Source organism: Cervus elaphus, chromosome 24, assembly GCF_910594005.1.
Source record: "Cervus elaphus chromosome 24, mCerEla1.1, whole genome shotgun sequence".
In the NCBI taxonomy this organism is placed as follows: Eukaryota; Metazoa; Chordata; class Mammalia; order Artiodactyla; family Cervidae; genus Cervus; species Cervus elaphus.
In genome coordinates, this window is record NC_057838.1 from 60,314,594 (window position 1) to 60,338,736 (window position 24,143).

At 39.3% G+C, this 24,143-nt stretch overlaps 1 protein-coding gene across 5 annotated transcripts in view; it reads left to right on the top strand.

Annotated features, from left to right (window-relative positions):
- The window catches only part of DCAF1 (DDB1 and CUL4 associated factor 1), a 92,007-nt gene that overhangs the window by 14,490 nt on the left and 53,374 nt on the right, over positions 1-24,143 (top strand). For all 5 annotated transcript variants that reach the window (XM_043886686.1, XM_043886683.1, XM_043886687.1 and 2 more), the window contains 2 exons: positions 1,103-1,176; positions 3,496-3,609. In XM_043886686.1, the coding sequence (XP_043742621.1) occupies positions 1,103-1,176; positions 3,496-3,609 (188 nt within the window). The remainder of the gene's footprint in view (positions 1-1,102; positions 1,177-3,495; positions 3,610-24,143) is intronic.

Below are 24,143 nucleotides of genomic sequence, written 5' to 3' on the forward strand. Positions count from 1 at the left end.
GTTAATTCATGGGACTGTGAAAAGAATTAAAAGAGAGGATCATGCTTAGTGATGTTGCCTTGGAAAGGATGCCTTGGAAATGGTAACAAGGAAGAAGGGAGAGAAGAATGCCTTTTTTCAGTAGAAATTTAAAGACAATTTATTTCCTCCCACTCCCTTATATTAAAACATATTTGTCGCTAGGCATAATTTCTTTAAAAAAGAAAAGGGGTCTTAGTTTCATCATTTATAAACAGATAAAGTTAGGTAATTTGAGGTCCACATTTGTTTTTCTGAGGCTATTCTCTAACTTCTGTTTTGTGAATTACTTTGAGGTGTTAATTACAGCTTGGTAAAAACTTTTTATCAGCAACTTAAAATCTTCATCCTAAATTGTATCCTTTGACTAAACTTGCCACTCTGAAAGGAAAATTAAATAAAATAGATGACACCTGTTTTAAAAGCAAACCAATAATTTTCCCAATGATTAGTGAATTCTTTCATTTTTAGGCTGTATATTGAGTAAATCCTAGGTTCTTGGCCTCCTTTCTCTTTCTAGGAGCTCAGAAGTTAAAATGACCAAGTTTACCTTATCTTTAGCTTGGTGGGACTCCCCTCTCTCTCAAACCTGGCCTGTTGTTACAGGTTTGAGGACATACTACTGCTGCTGTTGGCTTTATAGTTGAGAGACTGGACTTTGGAGCTTGTCTTCTCCAGGCCACCCATCAAGAGAAGCTATGCTTCCTTCCTTTTTCTCTTTGGGAGGTCAGGCGTTTTTGTTCTCTTAGGATCCTTTATGATTCTTCCATAGACCTTGTATACTCTGAGTGACGCTGGTCTGTGTCTTATGCTCATTTGTTTAATTTGACCTTGATGTGTAGACAGTATACTGGGAGATGGGAAGGTTAGAAAGTAGTGTTTGAAGTTTTTTATTGTCTTTTTTGGTTTTAAAGAATGCTTCTAATGAGATCTAGTTCATCAAGAGAATCTTTTCTTCGTTTCTGTTAATTTTTGCTGGCCTTTTAATGGTACTTACAACCACCCTGGTTCCTTTCCAGAGGTCTGAGTTGCTTAACTGGGATGACTTACTCATTCCTTTGCTCCTCCCCTCTTCTTTCGGCAGGTCGAGCTGATCCAGAGTGTATGCTGGGCCATTTGCTGAGAATACTCTTCAAGAATGATGATTTCATGAATGCAGTAGGTTTGCTTCTTACTTTTCTCCAGAGATTATCATCAACAGATGCTGTACCTTTATTTTTCTGTAAATAGTCTGCTTCCTCCTGAGGCCTTGACAAAGTTGGGAATAGAGTGGATAGATTTTTTAATGTGGTATTGGTTCAAAGAAATAAGACTAATTATGGACTTCTTTATTACCAAAGTCCTGGCTGTGGCCAAGGTATTTTCTCTTTGGTGTTGAGTTGCATATTGGTGAGGGTTCTTAAGGCATCTGTGCTCATACTGTAGTGAGATGATTTTGAACTTGGGAATGTGGAAGTTCTCTTGGATTCCTGAATAGAAAAATTAAGAGTGTTGTGTGCAGCATGCTTCTGCACTGACACTGTGGGTGTGCACACTATATGTGTGCACGCTATGCACTGGACATGTGCAGGGAGTAGAGAAAGGAAGGAAAGTTAAATAACCTGAGTTATTTAACTCAGGTCTGTTGAGTAAATGAGGGGGGAAAAGTATGTATTCAGCTCCTAAACGTAGTAGTAGTTCAGTAAATAATTCAGTAAATTACTACATTTGTTTTTGGAGGCAAATAGCATGATACTTGAGAGCATGGGCTTTGGGGTCCACTTTTGGGGTTTAAATGCAGCTCTACTGTTCTTTGACATTTTGATCTTTCAGCAACTTAAGCCTCTCCAAGTTTTATTTTCCTAATCTATAAAATGGGGATGATAATTATTAACCTTAAAATATTTTTGTAATCCTTGAATGAAATTAAGTCTGAAAATGCTTGGTGTAGAACCTGACACATGAGGGCTCAGTAGTTAACTATGTATATTAATTCTCAGCTTTACTTCTCTTTCACTGGTATCTCCCCTCTGCTTCAGATCACTTCTAACTTGCCTCCTAATCCCCACGTGGATATTTCCCGTAGGCACCTTGAGTTCTGCATGTCTAATTGCTTGCCCCGTAGTCTGTTTTTCTTATTCTCTAGCTCAGTAATGGTGTCCTTTCCTAACCAGCTAGAAGTTCCTTTGTTCCTCTAGCCTTTGTGCATTCTCAGTCATGTCTGATTCATCTTTGCGACCCCATGGACTGTAGCCCACTGGGCTCCTCTGTCCTTGGGATTTTCCCAGCAAGAATACTGGAGCAGATTGCTGTTTCCTCCTCCAGGGGATCTTCCTGACCCAGAAATTGAACCTGCATCTCTCGAGTCTCCTGCATTGGCATCTCCTGATTCTCTACCACTGGCGCCACCTGGAAAGCCCCCTTTATTCCTCTGTGCTCTCTTATTCAGTGAAGTTATAGGTCTTATGGGTCCCTAACCCCTTAGCCTTCACAAATCCCTTGACTTCTTTCTGCCCTTGTTCCCAGACCTTAGGCTAGCCAACACCGTATCTCTCTTGGTACTGCAATAGCCTCTTAATTGGTTTCTCATCTTGTCTTCCTCCAACCCATTCTTTACTTATAGTCCGGAACGCTTCATCAAATGTAAAAAAGTGATCATGGCACTCAGCTGTCTTGCTTAAAGTGCATTAGTGGTTCCCATTGCTCTCACGATGAACTTTAAATTTCTTATTTTGGTTTATAAACCTGTTTGTCATGGCCTTTGTTCTTTCAATGTTTAGTTCTTGCCCTTTGCCTCCTTTCCTTTTCACCCCTCATTAGCTGTTCCCCTTTGTCCTTCATGTTCTTGCTTGGAGCCCTTCCTCTCTGCAGCCTTCTCTGATTCCTTTGCAAGGTTTGTAATCTCCTCCAGGCTTCTGCAGCATCCTGTGTTTATGATACTTGTCTTTCCCGGCTGTCACCTTTTTTGGGTTATGAACCTTTTGGTGATGGGACTATGTCTTATCCACTGTTGTATATCCAGTAACAGAACACAGTGCCACTTAGAGATCCAGTGTTTTTTTGATCTGATGAGTGCCAAAAAGAAAGCATTATTAATATATTTATATAAAAAACTCAAAGTTTTTTCATTAATCATTGTCAAGAATCAGGGAGGGGTGAGGGGAGGCTTATCTTGCCCTGTTTTATCCTTCTGAAAAAGTGTAAGGATGGGAGGCGATTTTTTTGTGATAACTCTTGAGTTTTAATTTCTGTGGTTGCTGAGTTGTTGTTTGAACGGAATTTGACTTTAAAGTGGCAGAAGAACTTGTATGGTATCATGGCATAGCAGAATCATAATTATTTACAGTAGTTACAGGTTTAGTTAGTAATGTTAGGTATAGTCTTACAGTCTTCTTTAATATTCTTTAGGCAAGCTATGAGAATATGGTATGGATTTATTAGACTTCATTAATTTGATTGGGTTGAATTTCAGATGAAAAGTATTGCTCTTCTTTACAGCTGGTGAATGCATATGTGATGACAAGCCGAGAGCCCCCTTTAAACACTGCAGCTTGCAGACTCCTACTGGACATCATGCCCGGGCTGGAAACTGCTGTTGTCTTTCAAGAAAAGGTACTTAGCAAAAAGAAAAGTCATTGTTTTATTAAATTTTCAAAAAAATGTTTATTGGTTGCGTCAGGTCTTGTCCGTGGTCCGTGGGTTCCCCGTCGCGTCGTGTGGGATCTTCTGTTGCAGTGCACAAACTCTCGTTGCGGCTGGTGGGCTCAGGAGTTGTGACTCGGCCTCAGTTGCTCTGCAGCGTGTAGAATCTTAGTTTCCTGTTCGTGTGTGTGTGTGAGTTGCTCAGTTGTGTCGGACTCTTTGCCACCCCATGAACTGTAGCCTTCCAGGCTCCTTTGTCGGTGGAGTTCTCCAGGCAAGAATACTGGAGTGGGGATCCATTCCCTTCTCCGGAGGATCTTCTCAACCCAGGGATTGAACCTGGGTTTCCTGCATTGCAGGCAGATTCTTTCCTGTTTGAGCCACCACAAAGCCCCTTAGTTTCCTGACCAGTGATCAAGCCTGCATCCCCTGCATTGCTTGGTGGGTTCTTAACTACTGGACCACCAGGGGGAAGTCCCATCATTTTATTATTTAATTGAATGGTGCTCTGTTGATTTTTCTTTATTAAAATAATTGCTATAGTCTTTTCTTATTATATTTTATTATAGTAGTAATTTATATTATAAAAACTTAAGAAATCAAGAAAAAATTAAAGTAGCTATTTAATGAGTACTTAAATAGTACTCGCTGCTTATGTGTACAGTATTTTTATTTATTTATTTTTTTTCATTTATTTTTATTGGTTGGAGGCTAATTACTTCACAACATTTCAGTGGGTTTTGTCATACATTGACATGAATCAGCCATGGAGTTACATGTATTCCCCATCCTGATCCCCCCTCCCACCTCCCTCTCCACCTGATTCCTCTGGGTCTTCCCAGTGCACCAGGCCCGAGCACTTGTCTCATGCATCCCACCTGGGCTGGTGATCTGTTTCACTATAGATAATATACATGCTGGTCTTTCGAAACATCCCACCCTCGCCTTCTCCCACAGAGTCCAAAAGTCTGTTCGTGTACAGTATTTTTAAAATCTTAAGATCTTATGTTTTTAGAGTAGATTTTTGATCCTATCCAAACTTTTTTTTAATTTTTAAAATTTTAAAAAATTGTTTCTTTACAAGGTTGTTAGTTTTTGTTGTACAGCAAGATAATCATATCTTGCTGTGTATGCATATAGTCACCCTTTTTTAGATTTTCTTTCCATTTAGGTCACCACAGAGCATTGAGCAGAGTTCCCTATGCAATACAGTAGGTTCTCATTAGTTACCTATTTTATATATAGTAATATGTCATATAGTATATATGTCAATCCCAGTCTCCCAGTTCATCCCACCTTCCCCTTTCCTCCTTGGTAACTGTAAGTTTGTTTTCCACATCTGTGACTCTGTTTCTGCTTTGCAGATAAGTTCATCTGTACCATTTTTCTAGATTCCACACATAAGCTACGTTAGCCTTATCTTTCTCATACTGACTGACTTCACTCTGTATGCCAGTCTCTAGGTCCATTCCTGTTGCTGCAAACGGCATTATTTTAGTCCTTTTTATGACTGAGTTATGTTTCATTGTATACATGTACCACATCTTCTTTATTTCCTCTGTTGATGAATGTTTAGGTTGCTTCCATGTCCTGGCTATTGTAAATGGTGTTGCATTGCAGTGTGGGTGTCCTTTTGAATTACATACGGTTTTCTCTGGTTATATATCCAGGAGTGGGGTTGCTGGCTCATATGGTAGCTGTATTTCTAGGTTTTTAAGGAACCTCCATATTCCATAGTGGCTGTACCAATTTACATTCCTACCAACAATGTAGGAAATTTCCCTTTTCTCTACACCCTCTCCAGCATTTATACTTTATAGATTTTTGATGATGGCTGTTCAGACCAGTGTGAGGTGATACCTCATTGTAGTTGTTAAAAAATATTTATATTTACTTATTTATTTGGCTGTGCCAGGTCTTAGTTGTGGCATGAGGGATCTTCAGTCCTTAGTTGCAGCATGTGGGCTCTGTGGTTCTGAGTTGTTGTTTGACGGGAATTTGACTTTAAAGTGGCAGAAGAACTTGTATGGTATCATCATGGCATAGCAGGATCATAATTATTTCCAGTAATTATAGATTTAGTTAGTAATGTTAGGTATAGTCTTATGGTCTTTTCTTGCCTTCAGTCTTTACCAGCATCAGGGTCTTTTCCAATGAGTCAGCTCTTCCCATCAGGTGGCCAGAGTATTAGAGCTTCAATATCAGTGCTTCCAGTGAATATTTAGGATTAATTTCCTTTAGGATTGACTGGTTTGATCTTGCCATCCAAAGGACACTCAAGACTCTTCTCCAACACCACAGTTCAAAAGCATCAATTCTTCAGTGCTCAGCCTTCTTTATGGTCCAGCTCTCACATCTGTACATAAATACTTGAAAAGCCATAGGTTTGACTATATGGACCTTTGTCAGCAAAGTAATGTCTCTGCTTTTAAATAAGCTGTCTAGGTGAGTCATAACTTTTCTTCCAAGGAGCAAGCATCTTTTAATTTCATGGCTGCAGTCACTGTCAGCAGACATCAGGAGCCCAGGAAAATAAAATCTGTCACTGTTGATACTTTTCCCCATCTATTTGCCATGAAGTGATGGGACCGGATGCCGTGATCTTAGTTTTTTGAACGATGAGATTTAAGCCAGCTTTTTCACTGTCCTTTTTCACTCTCATCAAGAGGCTCTTTAGTTCTTCTTCACTTTCTGCCATTAAGGTGGTGTCATCTGTTTACCGAGGTTATTGCAGCTTGTGCATTATCCAGCCTGACATTTCGCATGATATACTCTGCATGTAAGTTAAATAAGCAGGGTGACAATATACAACCTTGATGTACTCCTTTCCCAATTTGGAACCAGTCTTTGTTCCATGTCTGGGTCTAACTGTTGCTTCTTGACCTGCATGCAGGTTTCTCAGGAGGCAGGTAAGGTGGTCTGGTATTCGCATCTCTTTAAGAATTTTCCATGGTTGTGATCCACACAGTCAAAGGCTTTAACAATGTCAATGAGACAGAAGTACATGTTTTTTGGAATTTCCTTGCTTTCTCTGTGATCCAGTGGTTGTTGGCAATTTGATGCCTTTTCTAAATCTGGCTTGTACATCTGGAAGTTCTTCATTCATGTACTGTTGAAGCCTTGCTTGGAGAATTTGGAGCATTACTTTGCTAACTTGTGAAATGAGTGTAATTGTGTGGTAATTCGAACATTCTTTCGCATTCCCCTTTTTTGGGATTGGAATGAAAACACATTTTCCAGTCCTGTGGCCACTGCTGAATTTTCCAAATCTGCTGATACATTAAGTGGAGCACTTTCACAGCATCATCTTTTAGGATTTGAAATAGCTAGCTGGAATTCCATCACCTCTACCAGCTTTGTTAGTAGTAATGCTTCCTATGGGCCACTTGACTTCATTGTCCAGGTTGTCTGGCTCTAGGTGGGTGATTACACCATCTTGGTTATCAAGATGTGTATATAACTTGGTTATCAAGATGTATGTATAACTGTATTCTTGCCACCTTTTCTTAATATCTTTTGCTTCTGTTGTATCTATACCATTTCTGTCCATCTTTGCATGAAATTTTCCCTCAGTATCTCTATAATTTTCTTGAAGAGATCGCGAGTCTTTCCCAGTCTCTTATTTTCCTTTATTTTTTTGCATTGTTCACTTAAGAAGGTTTTCTTATCTTTCCTTCCTGTTCTTTGGAACTCTGCATTCAGTCTGGTATATCTTTCCTTTTCTCCTTTGTCTCTTGCTTCTCTCCTTTGCTCGTCTCTGTGTAAGGCCTCCTCAGACGGCCGTTTTGTCCTGCTGTGTTTCTTTTTCTTAGGGATGGTTTTAGTCACCACCACCTGTGCCATGTTAGGAACCTCCGTCCATAGTTCTTCAGGCACGCTGTCTGTCAGATTAATCCCTGGAATCTATTTGTCACTTGCACTGTATCATTCTAAGGGATTTGATATAGGTCATGCCTGAATGGCCTAGTGATTTTCCCTATTTTCTTCTATTTGAGCCTGAATTTTGCATTAAGGAGCTCATGGTCTGAGCCACAGTCAGCTCCAGGTCTTGTTTTTGCTGACTATATAGAGCTTCTCCATTTTCAGCTGCAAAGAATATAATCAGTCTGATTTCGGTATTGACCATCTGGTGATGTCCGTATGTAGGGTCATCTCTGGTGTTGTTGAAAGAGGGTGTTTGCTATGAACAATGTGTTCTCTTGGCAAAACTGTGTTAGCCTTTGCCCTGCTTCATTTTGTACTCCAAGGCCATACTTACCTGTTACTCCAGATATATCTTCTACTTTTGTATTCCAGACCCCTATGATGAAAAGAACATCTTTTTTTGGTGTTAGTTCTAGAAGGTCTTGTAGGTCTTCATAGAACCGTTCAGCTTCAACTTCTTTGGTATTAGTGGTTGGGGCATAGACTTGTATTACTGTGATATTGAATGGTTTGCCTTGGAAGTGAACCGAGATCACTTTATAGTTTTTGAGATTGTACCCAAGTACTGCATTTTGGACTCTTTTTTTTTTTTTTTTTTGGACTCTTTTTGACTATGAGGGCTACTCCATTTCTTCTTGGTCACAGTAGGTATAATGGTCATCTGAATTAAATCCGCCCATTCCCATCTATCTTAGTTCACTGATGCCTAAAATGTTCCCTCTTGCCATCCCCTGTTTGACCACTTCCAATTTACCTTGATTCGATAGCCTGACATTCCAGGTTCCTATGCAATATTATTCTTTATAGCATTGACCTTCATCGCCAGACACATCCCCAACTGGGCGTCGTTTCCACTTTGGTTCAGCTTCCTCATTCTTTCTGGAGCTATTTCTCCGTTCTTCTCCAGTAGCATATTGGACACCTGCTGACCTGCTGGAGGGTTCCTCTTTCAGTGTCATATCTTTTTGCCTTTTCACCCTATTCATGGGGTTCTGAAGACAATGATGCTGAAGTGGTTTGCCATTTTTTGTCCCGTGGACCACGTTTTGTTAGAACTCCCCACCTTGACCCGTCCGTCTTGGGTGGCCCTACATGGCATGGCTTGTAGTTTCACTGACAAGGCTGTCATCCATGTGATCATTTTGGTTAGTTTTCTGTGATTGTGGTTTTCATTCTGTCTGTGCTCCGATGGATGAGGATAAGAGGCTTGTGCAAACTTCTCATAGGAGGGACTGGCTGTGGGGAACACAGGGTCTTGTTCTGGTGGGTATGCTCAGTAAATCTTTAGTCCAATTTCCTGCTTATGGGTGGGGTTGTGTTCTCTCCCTGTAGTTTGGCCTGAGGCAGCCCAGTCCTACGGAGAAGGCAGTGGTAACCCACTCTAGTACTCTTGCCTGGAAAATCCCATGGACAGAGGAGCTTGGTAGGCTGCAGTCCATGAGGTCGCTAAGAGTCAGACACAACTGAGCGACTTCACTTTCACTTTCATGCATTGGAGAAGGAAATGGCAACCCACTCCAGTGTTCTTGCCTGGAGAATCCCAGGGACGGTGGAGCCTGGTGGGCTGCCATCTGTGGGGTCACACAGAGTTGGACACGACTGAAGCAATTTAGCAGCAGCAGCAGCAGCCCACTCCTAGAGTTTGGTGGCGGTAATTTTACATTCAGTTCAGTTGCTCATTTGTGTCCAGCTCTTTGCAATCCTATGAACTACAGCACACCAGGCCTCCCTGTCCATCATCAACTCCTGGAGTTTACTCAGACTCATGTCCATCGAGTCGGTGATGCCGTCCAACCATCTCATCCTCTGTCATCCCCCTCTCTTCCTGCCTTCAATGTTTTCCAGCATCAGGGTCTTTTCCAGTGAGTCAGTTCTACGCATCATGTGGCCAAAGTATTGGAGTTTCAACTTCAACATCAGTCCTTCCAATGAATATAGAGGACTAATTTCCTTTAGGATTGACTGGTTTGATCTCCTTGCAGATATCAAGAGTCTTCTCCAACACTACAGTTCAAAAGCATCAATTCTTTGGTGCTCAGCTTTCTTTATGGTCCAACTCTCACATCCATACATGACTACTGGAAAAACCATACCTTTGACTAGATGGATCTTTGTGGGCAAAGTGATGTCTCTGCTTTGTAATATGCTGTCTAGGTTTGTCATAACTTTTCTTCCAAGGAGCAAGCATCTTTTAATTTCATGGCTTCAGTCACCATCTGCAGTGATTTTGGAGCCCAGAAAAATAGTCTGTCACTGTTTCCCCATCTATTTGCCATGAAGTGATGGGACCAGATGCCATGATCTTAATTTTACATTGGAACCCGTATAATATATGTGTGAAAGAGTTTTCTTGAACATTGTTTACCTGTTTGTGCAATGCGTCCTTATAGTTTTGTTTCATATCTTTATTTAAAAGCTGGTTGTAACTTACTAAGTTGATTCTGTTCTAACTGCTATTTAAAAAGTTCGCTGGCTTGTACTTTAGAGATGTTGGAAAAACTTTAGGACTTCCCAGGTGGCGCTAGTGGTAAAAAATCTGCCAATGCAGGAGACACAAGAGTTTGTTTCATTTTTTCCTTTTTTTTCCTGTTTATGCTTGCTGCTTTTTTTTAGTAGAAGTATAGTTAATTTATAGTGTTATATTTATTTATGCTGTACAGCAAGGTGACTCAGTTATACACATATGTACATTCTTTATATATATGTGTGTATATATATTCTTTTCCATTATGGTGTATCCCAGGAGATTGGATCTAGTTCCCTTGCTATGCCCTAGGACATTGTTGTTTATTCATTCTAATGTAATATGCATGCATGCATGTGTGCGTGTGTGCTAAGTTGTTTCATTTGAGTCCAACTGCATGCAACCCTATGGTTAGTAGTTTATATCTACTAACCCCAAACTCCCAGTCCTTCCACTCCCTCTACCCGCCCTCCTTGGCAACCACAGGTCTGTTCTCTATGTCTTTGAGCCTGTAAATGGTTCGTTTATGCCATATTTTAGATTCCACATATAAGTGATACTGTATATTTGATTTTGTCTGTCAAACTTACTTCACTTAGTGTGATAATCTCCAGGTCCATCCATGTTGCTGCAAATGACATTAGTACATTCTTTTTCATGGTTGAGTAGTATTCCATCGTGTACATGTACCACCTCATCTTTATCCGTTCATCTGTCACTGGACATGTCGGTGGTTTCCTTGTCTTGGCTGTTGTGTGAATAGTACTGCTGTGAACACAGGAGTGCATGTGTCCTTTTGAATTATATTTTTGTTTGGGTATATGCCCACACTGGTATTGCTGGATTGTGGTAACTCTGTTTTTATTTTTTGAGGAACCTCTGTGTTGTTTTCCATAGTAGCTGCATCAACTTACATTCTCCCCAACAGTTTAGGAGGGTTCCATTTTCTCCACACCCTCTCCAGAATTTATTTTGTAGACTTTTTAATGATGGCCATTCTTTTTTTCCCCTAATGATGGCCATTCTGACCAATGTGAGGTGATACTTCTTTTTTTTTAAATCATTTTATTTGTATTTATTTATTTATGGCCGTGCTGGGTCTTTGTTGCTGTTTGGGCTTTTCTCTAGTAGCGGGAAGCAGGGGCTCCTCTCTAGTTGTGGTGCAAGGGCTTGCCATTGTGGTGGCTTCTCATGTTGAGGAGCATGGCCTCTAGGGCTCTTTGGCTTCAGTAGTTGAAGCTTCTGAGCTCAGTAGTTATGCTCCTGAGCTCCAGAGTACAGGCTCCATAGTTGTGGCGAGTGGGCTTAGTTGTTCAACATGCAGGATCTTCTCAGATCAGGGTTCCAACCTATGTCTCCTGCGTGGTCCAGTGGATCCTTTACCACTGAGGCACTGGGGAAGCCCTTCCTGTACTTTTGTTGAGCATTTCTCTAATAGTTACGTTAAGCATCTTCTCGTGTGCTTGCTGCTGCTGCTGCTAAGTCGCTTCAGTCGTGTCTGACTCTATGCGACCACTTAGACGGCAGCCACCAGGCTCCGCAGTCCCTGGGATTCTCCAGGCAAGAATACTGGAATGGGCTGCCATTTCCTTCTCCAATGCATGAAAGTGAACGTGAAGTCGCTCAGTCGTGTCTGACTCTCAGCGACCTCATGGACTGCAGCCCACCAGGCTCCTCTGCCCATGAGATTTTCCAGCAAGAGTACTGGAGTAGGTTGCCATTGCCTTCTCCGTCTCATGTGCTTTCTGGCCGTTTATGTTGTTTTTGGGTTTCCCAGGTAGCTCAGTGGTAAAGAATCCACATTCCTAGCAGGAGACCCGAGTTTGATCCTTAGGTTAGAAAGATTCCCTGGAGAAGGAAATGGCAACCCACTCCAATATTCTTGCCTGGAAAATCCCATGAACAGGGGAGCCTGGCAGGTTATAATCCATGGGTGGAAAAGAGTTGGACACAACTTAGCAACTAAACAGCAACAGCAGCCTGTATTTTCTCCCCTTGTGTAGGTTGTTTTTTCATTGTTTTATGATTTCCTTTGCTATGGAAAAGCTTTTAAGTTTCATTAGTTTTCATTTGTTTATTTTGTTTTTATTTCTATTGCCTTGGTAGACTGACCTAAGAAAATATTGGTATGATTTATGTTAGAGACTGTTTTGCCCATGTTCCCTTCTAGAAGTTTTATGGCATTAGGTATTATTTTTGTCTTTAAGGCATTTTGAGTTTTTTTGTGCATGATGTGAGGGTGTATCCCAATTTCATTGATTTACATGCAGCTCCAACTTTCCCAGTACCAGTTGCTAAAGAGACTGTCTTATTCCCATTTTATATTCTTGCGTCCTTGGTCGAAGAGTCATTGAGGTTAGGTGTGTGGGTTTATTTTTGGGTTCTCTGTTCTGTTCCATTGATCTGGATGTCTGTTTTTGTATCAGTACCACATTGTTTTGATTACTGTGGCTTTGTAGTATTGTATGAAGTCTGGGAGAGTTATGTCTCCTGATTTTTTTCCCTCAGGATTCCTTTGGCAATTCTCCTCCTTTTACGGTTCCATGTGAACTTTTGGATTACTTATTTCAAATAATTTAGTTCTGCAAAAAATGTCATGGGTAATTTGATAGGGATTGCATTCAGTCTGTAAATTGCTTTGGGTAGTATTGCTGTTTTAACAATGTGTATTTTCTCAGTTCAAGAGCATGGGATATCTTATGATTTCTTTGAATTCTCTTTAATTTCCTTTATTGAAATGTTACAGTTCTTAGTGTATAAGTCTTTCACTTTCTTGGTCAGGTTATTCCTAGGTATTTTATTTTTTTGGTGTGATTTTGAAAAGTATCGTTTTTTTACATTCCCGTTCTGATATTTCATTGGTAATGTGAAGAAATTTACACACAACTGATTTCTAAATGTTAATCTTATATCCTGCTGCTTTACTTATTTCATTTATAAGATCTAGTAGTTTTTGTGTGAAGGTCCTTAGGGTTTTCTGTATATTGTATCATGTCATGTGCATATAGTGACAGCTTTACCTCTTCCCTTCCAGTTTGCATACCTTTTCTTTCTTTCTTTTGTCTGATTGCTGAGGCTTGGACTTCCAATACTATGTTGAGTAGAAGTGGTAAGAGCTGGCATCCTTGTCTTATTCCAAATTTTAGTGGGAATGCTTTCAGGTTTTCACCATTGAGCATTATATTGACTGTCTGTCAGAAATAGCTTTTATTATGTTGAGATATTTCCCCTCTGTACTCACTTTGGTAAGAGGGTTTTTTTAAAAAAATTTATGTAATCATTTTACTTTTGGCTTGGTTGGGTCTTCATTGCTGCACAGGTTTTTCTGTAGTTTCAGTGAATGGAGGCTACTCACTGTGGTTACGGCCTTCCAGTTGCAGTGGCTTCTCTTACTGGGGAGTGTGGGTTAGCCCATGGACTGAGTAGCTGGGCTCCTGGCCCCTAGAGGACGGGTTCAGCAGTTGTGGTGCATAGGCCTGGTCGCTCTGCGGCCTGTGGGATCCTCCCAGGTCAGGGGTTGGACCTGTGTCTCCTTTATTGGCAGGTGGGTTCTTTACCACTGAGCCACCGGAAGCCGCAGTAAGAGTTTTTGTCGTGAATGATAATCAATTTTCTCAAATGCTTTCTCTGTGTCTATTGAAATGATTGCGTCGTTTTCAACATTTCTTTTGTTTATATGGTGTTTTACATTGGTTTGCATATGGTGAACCGTTCTTGTTACCTTGGGATGAATCCCACTTGGTTGTGGTATGTCCTGTTTTTCAGCTGTTGTTGGATTCGGTTTGCTAATATTTTGTGGAGAAATTTTGTGTCTGTATTCATCAAGGATATTGACCTGTAATATTCTTTTTTTTCCTCAATTTTTTTTTCCCTCAATTTTTTTTTTTTTTTGGCTGTATTGGGTGTTTGTTGTTGCGTAGATTTTTTTTCTAGTTATGGCAGGCAGGTTCTACTCTCTAGTGGCATGTGGAATCTTCATCAGGGGTTGAACCCATGCCATCTGCATTGGCAGGTGGATTCTTACCCCCAAGCCACCAAGGAAGCCCTGTAATTTTCTTTTTTGACGGTATCTTTGTCTGGAGTTTGCTATCAGGGAGATGGTACCTTCATACAATGTCTTTGGGAGTTTCCTCGTCAGTCTTTTGAAGGAATTTGAGAAGGAGCAATATAAATTCTTCTTTGTGTGTTTGGTAGACCTTGCCTGTGAAGTCATGTGGTCCCGGATTTTTGTTTGTCGGAAGTTCTTCAGTTGTTGTTTTTTAAATTACAGATTTTATTTCACTTTTAGTGAGCAGTCTGTTCAAATTGTTTCTTCTTAGTCCGTTTTGGAGGACTGAATGTTTCTAGAAAGTTGTCTGTTTCTTCTGGGTTGTCAAATTTGTTGGCATATAATTGTAAATTTCTCTTAAGGTTTTTTGTACTTCTATGCTATGGGTTGAGTTTCTCTTTTTTCATTTCTTATTTTGTTTATTCGGGTTCTCTCTTCTCAGGTTCTTGGAACCTGACCAGGGGTTTGTTAGTTTTTTTTTTTTTTTTTTTAAACACTATTTCAAAGCATGAACTCTTGGTTTCTCTCTCTTTTTTTTTTTGGTTGCACCACAAGGATTGTGGGATCTTAGTTCCCCAGCCAGGGATCAAACCCAGGTTCTTGGCAGTAAAAGTGCAGAGTCTTAACCACTGGACCACTGGGCTTCTTACTGCCGTGGCTTCTCTTGTTGTGGTGCACGGGCTCCTTGGAATTCCCTTTCTATTTTTTAAACCTCTGTTGTATTTATTTCCTCCCTTATCTTTGTTATTTCCTGCCTTCTGCTGACTTTGGGTTTTGTTTGTTCTTTTTTTCTAATTTTTTTAGGTGATAAGTTAGCTTGTTTGAGATTTTTCTTTTGTTTTTAAAAAATGCTTGCATCTCTCTGAATTTCCCTCTGAGAATTGCTTTTGCTGCATCCCATAGATTTTGTATGGTTGTGTTTTCATAGTCATTTTTCTCAAGATATTTTAAAAAAAAATTTATTTTTGGCTGTGCTGATGTTTGTTGATATGTGGGCCTTTCTCTAGTTTTGGGGAGTGGGGCTACTCATCACTTACTGTGCAAGGGCTTCTCATTGCAGTGGCTTCTCTTGTGGAGCACAGGCTCTGAGTAGTTGTGGTATATGTGGGCTCAGTAGTCGCACCTCCTGGGTTCTAGAGCATAGGCTCAATAGTTGGGGCACACAGTGTTAGTTGCTCCCTGGTATGTGAGATCTTCCCAGATGAGGGATCAAACCAACGTCTCCTGCATTGGCAAGTGGATTCTTTACCACTGAGTCGCCAGGAAAGCCCCTCATTGTAATTTTGATTTGCATTTCTGTAATAATTCAGACTGTTATTCTTAATGATGAGTAGTCTTCCCCAATGATGGACATTCCATTCTGAGGAAGCCTATCCTGTTCTTGATGGTATTTTATATTCACAGTTAACATTTGAAGGGTGTACTGTGCTGTTTTATGTTATGTGCTGAGAATAATTTGTCAGCAAGGTAAGAGCTTATATTTACATAAGCATTTGGATGGACAAACACAAACTGATACTTTCAAATAAGAATAAGTGCTATGAAAACCAGAAAATGGTAATTTGATAATGACTGTATACTTGAGTTGTAAAAACCTAATTGCTCAATTTTAGAAGTAATGTAAATATTTTGTCCTTTGCCTTTAAGAATTTGCAGTGTGAATTGGGTATGCCACATAGCTTTCTTTAGATACTAAAAATTTAATCTTCTGAAGCAGTCTGGAAGTCTCAATATAGTTAAATGTGTAAACCAAGCAAAAGATCTGGAAATAGATTTTTCTTAACAATTAAGAATTTATTACATAATTGTACCATATAATGCATTTTAGAGAATAACATTGTTATTAATGCTATAGTTTGCAGTACTGTGTAGACTGGATTTAAAAATTTCTCATTAGTTACCATTGTGGGAGGCCAAAAGAAATCTATGTTCTGTGAAAAATGTTTTAATGTTGAATTCTTTTGAAAAGCATGATGAAAATTAGGCATTTTCAACAGTGTATCTGTATATACAAGATTTGTAGATGATTACTGATGTTTTTACTGGTCTTTGTAAAAGTTTCCTGCTTGTTACTGTAGGCCAATCATCTCTCAGTTCAGTAGCTCAGTCGTGTCCGACTCTTTGTGGCCCCATGGACTGCAGCACACCAGGCCTCCCTGTCCATCACCAGTTCCTGGAGTTTACTCAGACTTGTGTTCATCGAGTCAGTGATGCCATCCAACCATCTCATCCCCTGTCGTCCCCTTCTCCTCCCACCTTGAATCTTTGCCAGCATCAGGGTCTTTTCCAGTGAGTCAGTTCTTTGCATCAGGTGGCCAAAGTATTGGGAGTTTCGGCTTCAGCATCAGTCCTTCCAGTGAATATTCAGGAATGAATTCCTGAATTCCTGATCATTCAGGATCAGGTTGGATTGCCTTGCAGTCCAAAGGACTTTCAAGAGTCTTCTCCAACCCCACAGTTCAAAGGCATCAATTCTTTGGCACTCAGCTTTCTTTATGGTCCAACTCTCACATCCATACATGACTACTGGAAAAACCATAGCTTTGACTATAGGGACCTTTGTGGGCACAGTGTGATGTCTCTGCTTTTTAATATGCTGTCTGGGTTTGTCATAGCTTTTCTTCCAAGGAGCAGGCGTCTTTTAGTTTCATGGCTGCAGTCACCATCTGCAGTGATTTTGGAATCCAAGAAAATAAAGTCTGTCACTGTTTGCATTTTCCTACCATCTGTTTGTCATGAAATGATGGGATTGGATGCCATGATCTTAGTTTTTTGAATGTTGAGTTTTAAGCTAGCTTTTTCAGTCTCCTCTTTCACCTTCTTCAAAAAGCTCTTGAGTTCCTCTTTACTTTCTGCCATTAGGGTGATGTCATCTGCATATCTGGGGTTATTGATATTTTTCACAGCAATCTTGATTGCAGCTTGTGCTTCATCCAGCCCAGCATTTCGCATGATGTATTCTGCATTTAAGTTAAATAAGCAGGGTGACAATATACAGCCTTGACGTTCTCCTTTCCCAATTTGGAACCAGCCCATTGTTCCGTGTCCGGTTCTAACTGTTGCTTCCTGACCTGCATACAGGTTTCTCAGGAGGTAGGTAAGGTGGTCCGGTATTCCCATCTCTTGAAGAATTTCCCACAGTTTGTTGTGATCCATACAGTCAAAGGCTTTGGCGCAGTCAGTGAAGCATAAGTAGATGTTTTTCTGGAATTCTCTTGCTTTTTCTATGATCCAGGGATGTTGGTAATTTGATCCCTGGTTTGTCTGCCTTTTCTAAATCCAGCTTGTACATCTGGAAGTTCTTGGTTCGTGTACTGTTGAAGCCTAGCTTGAAGGATTTTGAGCATTACCTTGCTATCATGTGAAATGAGTGCAATTGTACAGTAGTTTGAGGATTCTTTGACATTGACCTTTCTTGGGATTGGAATGAAAACTGACCTTTTCCAGTTCTGTGGGCACTGCTGAGTGTAAATTAATCAGTCAGAAATCATTATTTTAGGGGACTTTGCTGGTGGTCCAGTGGTTAAGACTCTGCTTCCACTGTGTGGTGCATGGGTTCGATACCTGGTTGGGGAACTTGGATCCTGAATTCTGTGGGGGCATGGCCAAAAAAGAAAAATCATTATTTTTGGGACAGGTTGGCTACTGGTGTTTCACAGAGCTACTGTTAAGACTCATTAGAGCTATGTTTCTCAGACTTTGTGAACCCATAGTTGCACATTTTACATTGGAACCCACATATTATATTTATGGAAGAGTTTTCTTGAACATTGTTTATCCTTTTGTTCTGTATGTCCTTATAGTTTCTTTTTATTTTAAAATAAGGTACTAAGCTGATTCTGTTCTAGCTGTTGTTTAAAAAAAAGTTGCTGGCTTGCACTTTCTGAGATGTTGGAATACCTTTAAGTTCTGTTTTATTTTTTTGTTTATGCTTCCTTTTTTTTTTTAGTAGAAGTATAGTTGATTTAGCGTGTTGTTAATTTCTATTATACAGCACGGTGACTCAGTGATAGATAGATATACATTCTCTTATATATATATGTAAATTTCCATTTTCTTTTCCATTATGGTATATCTCAGGAGATTGGATCTAGTTCCCTGTGCTATGCGCCAGGACGTTGTTTATTCATTCTAAATGTAATAGTTTATATCTACTGCCCCCAAACCCCTAGTCTATCCCTTGTCATCCTCCCACGTGCCCACTTGGCAACCACAAGTCTGTTCTCTGTCTGAGCCTGTTTCTGTTTTGTAGATAGGGCCATCTGTGCTATATTTAGTTTATTTTTTTCTCACTGTATATGTATTGTTGAAGTTTAGTTGACTTGCAGTGTTTCAGGTGCATAGCAGGGTGATTCATTTATACATATACACATATATTATTTTAGAAATTATTTTCAATTATAGGTTATTACTAGATATTGATTATAGTTCCCTATTCTATACAGTAAACCTTTGTTGCTTGTTGCATATCTGTTTTTTAATTAGAAAGCTTGCATTCTGTTAATACTAAGTCAAACTAAATACTAAGTCTGTTAATTCTAAGTGGAATCAGAATGTCATGAATTTTTTAGGCAAAAATTCATAAGTTTTCTAAAACATATAAATATTGGAAAGCTTTTCTTGATAAAGACTTGAGAAAGAACATAAAAAAAAAAGAGATGGAGAAATTGGAAAACAAACTAAATGAAATGGGAGTACTGAATATGAAATAGAAAAAGTGAAACAAACTAGGTAAAAGTAAAAGATCATCATATAGTCCAGTTGGTTTTATTTTATTTTATTTTTTAATTTTTATTTATTTATTTATTTTTTTACTTTACAACATTGTATTGTTTTTGCCATACATTGACTTGAATCTGCTATAGGTGTACATGTGTTCCCCATGACTGCTTATTAGAGACATATCTGGATCTCTGGAGGAAAAAAAAGCAATACCTGGACATTTGTATTGTTTAAAAAATATGAAGATAATTCTGATATGCATTAATCTGGATTTTTAAAAACTGATTACATTTTTTTTCTATTGTACCTTTGATACAGAGTTCTATTATTTTTCTGTTGACCACTTATGATACAATGGTATAAGTAATAATTACATAATCACAGAAGTAAAAGGTATTTATCAGTTTTCACAATCAATAGCCGGAAAAAAATAAAACAATTACAGTTGCAAGCAATAATGGGAACATGATTAAGTTAACAATATAAAATAACTACATAGTTTGCAGGGGTCAAGCTCAGTGTTGTGGTAAGTGGAAGTACATACATGCACATGTTTTCATCCACCCAGCCAGTCTGTGTCTTTTGGTTGTTGTATTTAATTCACTTACATTTACGGTAATCCATATGTATGATCCTATTACTGTGTTCTTAATTGTTTTGGGTTTGTTTTCTGTAGTTGTTTTCCTTCTCTTGTGTTTCTTGCCTTTAGCATTTATTGTAAATCTGGTTTGGTGGTGCTGAATTCTGTTAACTTTTGCTTGTCTGGAAAGCTTTTGATTTCTCCATCAGATTTGAATGAGAGTCTTCCTGGGTAGAATATTCTTGGTATAGCTTCTTCCCTTTTCGTCATTTAAATATATTGTGCCATTCCCTTTTGGCTTGTAGAGTTTCTGTTGAGAAGTCAGCTGATAGCCCAGTGGGATTTCCCTTGTATATTTTTTTGTCCTTTTTCCCATCGCTTTTAATATATTCCAGTTCCAGTTCAGTCACTCAGTCGTGTCTGACTCTGCGACCCAGTGAACCACTGCAGGTCAGGCCTCCCTGTCCATCACCAACTCCCGGAGTTCGCCCAAACTCATGTCCATTGAGTCGGTGATGCCATCTAACCATCTCAACCTCTGTCATCCCCTTCTCCTGCCTTCAGTATTTCCCAGCATTAGTGTCTTTTCAGATGAGCCAGCTCTTCACATCAGGTGGCCAAAGTATTGGAGTTTCAGCTTCAACATCAGTCCTTCCAATGAACACCCAGGACTGATTTCCTTTAGGATGGACTGGTTGGATCTCCTTGCAGTCCAAGGGACTGTCAAGAGTCTTCTCCAACACCACAGTTCAAAAGCATCAGTTCTTCTTAGTATATTACCTTTGTCTTTAATTTTTGTCGGCTTAATTACTATGTGTAATCACACATACTGCTGACCCACGTCTCCACAGATGACCTTCCAGCACTCACAGGTAGTCTTGGTTCAGTCTCTTGTCGCTGCTCCATTCCTCTGGATCTTGGTGTGCGCAGTATTTTGTTTGTGCCCTCCAAGACTAAAGTCTGTTTACCCCAGTCTATAGAAGTCCTATAACCAAATCCCACTGGCCATCAAGGCCAGATTCCCTGGATTTTTGTGCCATATTTTAGATACCACAATTAAGTTATCTCTCATATGGTATTTGTCTTTCTCTGTCTGACTTCGTTTAGTGTGAAAATCTCTAATTGTATCCATGTTGCTGCAGATGGCATTACTTTGTTCTTCTTTATGGCTGAGTAGTGTTCTGTTGTAACAGAAGCATACCTTCTTCCATTTATCTGTTGATGGGCACTTACGTTGCTTCTGTGTCTTGGCTGTTGTGCATAGTTCTGCTCTGAACATAGGGATGCATATGTCTTTTTGTCTGAGTGTATACCCAGCAATGGGATTGCTGGATCCTGTTAACTCTATTTTTAGTTTTTTGAGGAGCCTCCATACTGTTTTCTGTAATGGCTGCATCAATTTGTATTCCTACCAACAGTGTAGGAGGGTTCTGTTTTCTCCACACCCTCTCTGGCATTTGTTATTTGTAGACTTTTAAACAAAATATTTACTTATTTATTTTTGGTTGTGCTGGCTCTTCTTTGCTGTATACAGGCTTTTTCTAGGTGTGGAGAGTGGGGGCTACTCTCTAGCTGTGGTGCACAGGCTTCTCATGGTGGTTTTGCCTCTCCTGTTGCAGGCTCTGGGGGGCGTGGGCTGCAGTAACTGTGGCTCAGGGGCTCAGCAGTTGTGGTGCATGTGGGATCTTCCTGGACCAGGGATCGAACTGGTGTCCCCTGCATTGTGAGGTGGATTCCCATCCACTGTATCACAAGGGAAGTCCTGTTTATAGACTTTTTAATGATGGCCATTCACACATCTCTGGTGTGAAATGGTACCTCCTTGTAGTTCTGATTTCTCTCTCTAATAGTTAGTGATGTTGAGCATCTTTTCATGTGCCTACTGGCTGGCTGTGTGTCTTCCTTGGAGAAATGTCTATTAAGGTCTGCCCATTTTTTTGTTTTTAATTGACTTGTCTTTTGTTGTTGAGTTGTGTGAACTGTTTGTATATTTTGGAGATAAATTCCTTGTTGGTTGCATCATTGCAAATATTTCTGTAGGGTTTCTATTCGTTCTTTTTTTTTTTTTTTTTTTTATGGTTTACTTGGCTGGGCAAAAGCTTTTAAGTCTGATTTGGTCTCATTTGTCTATTTTTGGTTTTATTTTTGTTACCTTGGTGAAAGTGAAAATGTTAGTTGCTCAGTTGTGTCGAACTCTTTGCGACCCCATGGACTGTAGTCCTCCAGGCTCCTCTGTCCATGGCATTCTCCAGGCAGGAATACTCGAGTGGGTTGCCATTTTCTCTTCTAGGGAATATTCCCAATTTAAGGATTGAACCTGGGTCTCCTGCATTGCAGGCAAATTCTTTACCATTTTTTGCCACCAGGAAGCCTTGGTAGATTAAGAAAACATTGGTACAGTTTATGTCAAGAGAATGTTTTGCCTATCCTCTCTTCTAGAAGTTTTATGGTGTCCTGAATTACATTTAAGTCTTAGCTGTTTTGAGTTTATTTTTGTGCATGATGTGTGGCTGTGTCCTAACTTCATTGATTTATGACTCCAGCTTTTCCGGTACCACTTGCTGAAGAGACTTTTTCCCATTTTATATTCTCGCCTCCTTGGTTGAAGATCGGTTGACCAGTCTTCATGTGTGGGTTTATTTCTGGGCTCTGTTCTGTTCCATTGATGTGGGTATCTCTTTTTGTACCAATACCACATTGTTTTGATTACTGTAGCTTTGTAGTGTTGTGTGAACTCTGGGATAGTTATGTCTCTTGATTCCCCATTCCCCCAAGGATTCCTTTGGCAATTCTGGGTCTTTTATGGTTCCATATGAATTTTTGGATTATTTATTCTAGTTCTGCAAAAAATGTCATGGGTAATTTGATAGGGATTCATTCAACATGTAGATTGCTTTGGGTGTATCACCATTTTAACAGTATTAATTCTTCCAACCCAAGAGCATAGGGTATCTTTCCATTTCTTTGATTTCTCCTAATTTCCTTTATTAATGTTTTATCGTTCTCAGTCTTTCACTTCTGTGATCAGGCTTATTCCTAGGTTGTTTTTTCTTTTTAGTGTGATTTTAAAAGAAGCTATTTTTTTTACATTACCTTTCTGATATTTTATTGGTAGTGTGAAGAAATTTACACAACTGATTTCTGCATGTTAATCTCGTACTCTGCTACTTTACTGTATTCATTTATAAGATCTGGTAATTTTTGTGTCAAGTCCTTAGGATTTTCTGTATATTGTATCATGTCATCTGCATATATCCACAGCTTTACCTCTTCCCTTCCAATTTGGATACCTTTTATTTCTCTGTCTGATTGCTGAGGCTAGGACTTCTAATACTATGTTGAATAGAAGTGGTAAGAATGGGCATTTTTTTGGTCTTGTTCCAGATTTTAGTGGGAATGCTTTCAGGTTTTCACCATTGAGCATTGTGTTGACAATGGGTTTGTCAGAAATCGCTTTTATTATGTTGAGATTTGTTCCTCTATACTCAATGTTGATTAAAGTTTTTATCATGAATGAATGTTGAATTTTGTCAAATGCCTTTTCTGCATCTATTGAGAGAATCATGTGGTTTTTTACTTTCCTTTTGTTTATGTGGTGTATTGCATTGATTACTTTGCATATGTTGAACCATTCTTGTGAATGTGGGATGCATCCCACTTGGTCATGGTGTGTTATCTTTCATGTGTTGTTGGATTCAGTTGCTATTTTGTTGAGATTTTTCTCATTTATGTTCATCAAAGATTGGCATGCAATTTTCTTTTGTGATATCTTTTTTTCGGTGTTTGTGCTCAGGGTGATGGTGGCTTCTTAGAATGTCTTTGGGAGCCTCCCCTCCTCTTCAGTCTTTTGGAAGAATTTGAGAAGGATTGGTATAAGTTCTTTTATGTTTGATACAGTTTACCTGTGATGCCACCTGGGCCAGGACTTTTCTTTGTAGGGAGGTTTTGTTTTGTTTTGTTTTTAATAACAGATTCTGTTTCACTTGTAGTGATCAGTTGGCTCAAATTATTCATTCTTAAAAAAAATTATTTATTCTTGATTCAGTTTTGGTGGGCTGTATAGTTTCTAGAAAGTTGTCTATTTCTTGTAGGTTGTCAAGTCAAATTATGAACATATAATTGTTCATAGAATTCTCTTAGTTGTTTTGTATTCCTGCAGTATGGGTTGAGATTTCTCCTTTTTCATTTTTTATTTTATTTGTGTTCTGTCTCTTCTTGGTGAACGTGGCCAGAGGTTTTTCAAATTTTTTTTTTAACCCTTTCAAAGAACCAGCTCTTGGTTTCTTTTTTTGTTTTGTTTTTGTTTGGTTGCACTGTGCTGGTTGTGGAATCTTAGTTCCCCAACCAGGGATCAGCCCAGGCCCTGTAAAAGTGTGTTGTCCTACCCACTGGGCTGCTAGTGAATTCCCTGTTTTTTAAACCTCTATTTTATCCATTTACTCTTTGATCTTTATTTCCTTCCTTCTGGTTACTTTGGATTTTGTTTTTCTAATTCTTGCAGGTGATAGGTCATTTATTTGAGATTTTTCTTGTTTTTAAACTGAGAAGGGCCTGTATCACTATGAAGGTCTCTTTAAGAATTGTTGCATGCTATAAATTTTGTATGGTGGTGTTTTCATTGTTGTGTTTTTCAAGGTTATTTTTTCATTTCCTTTTTGACCTTTTGGCTTTTTAGTAGCACAGAGTTTAGTCTCCATGCAATTGTTTATTTCTCATTTCTCTTCTCATGGTGAATTTCTATTATTATTTTCTCATTTGTTTTCCTT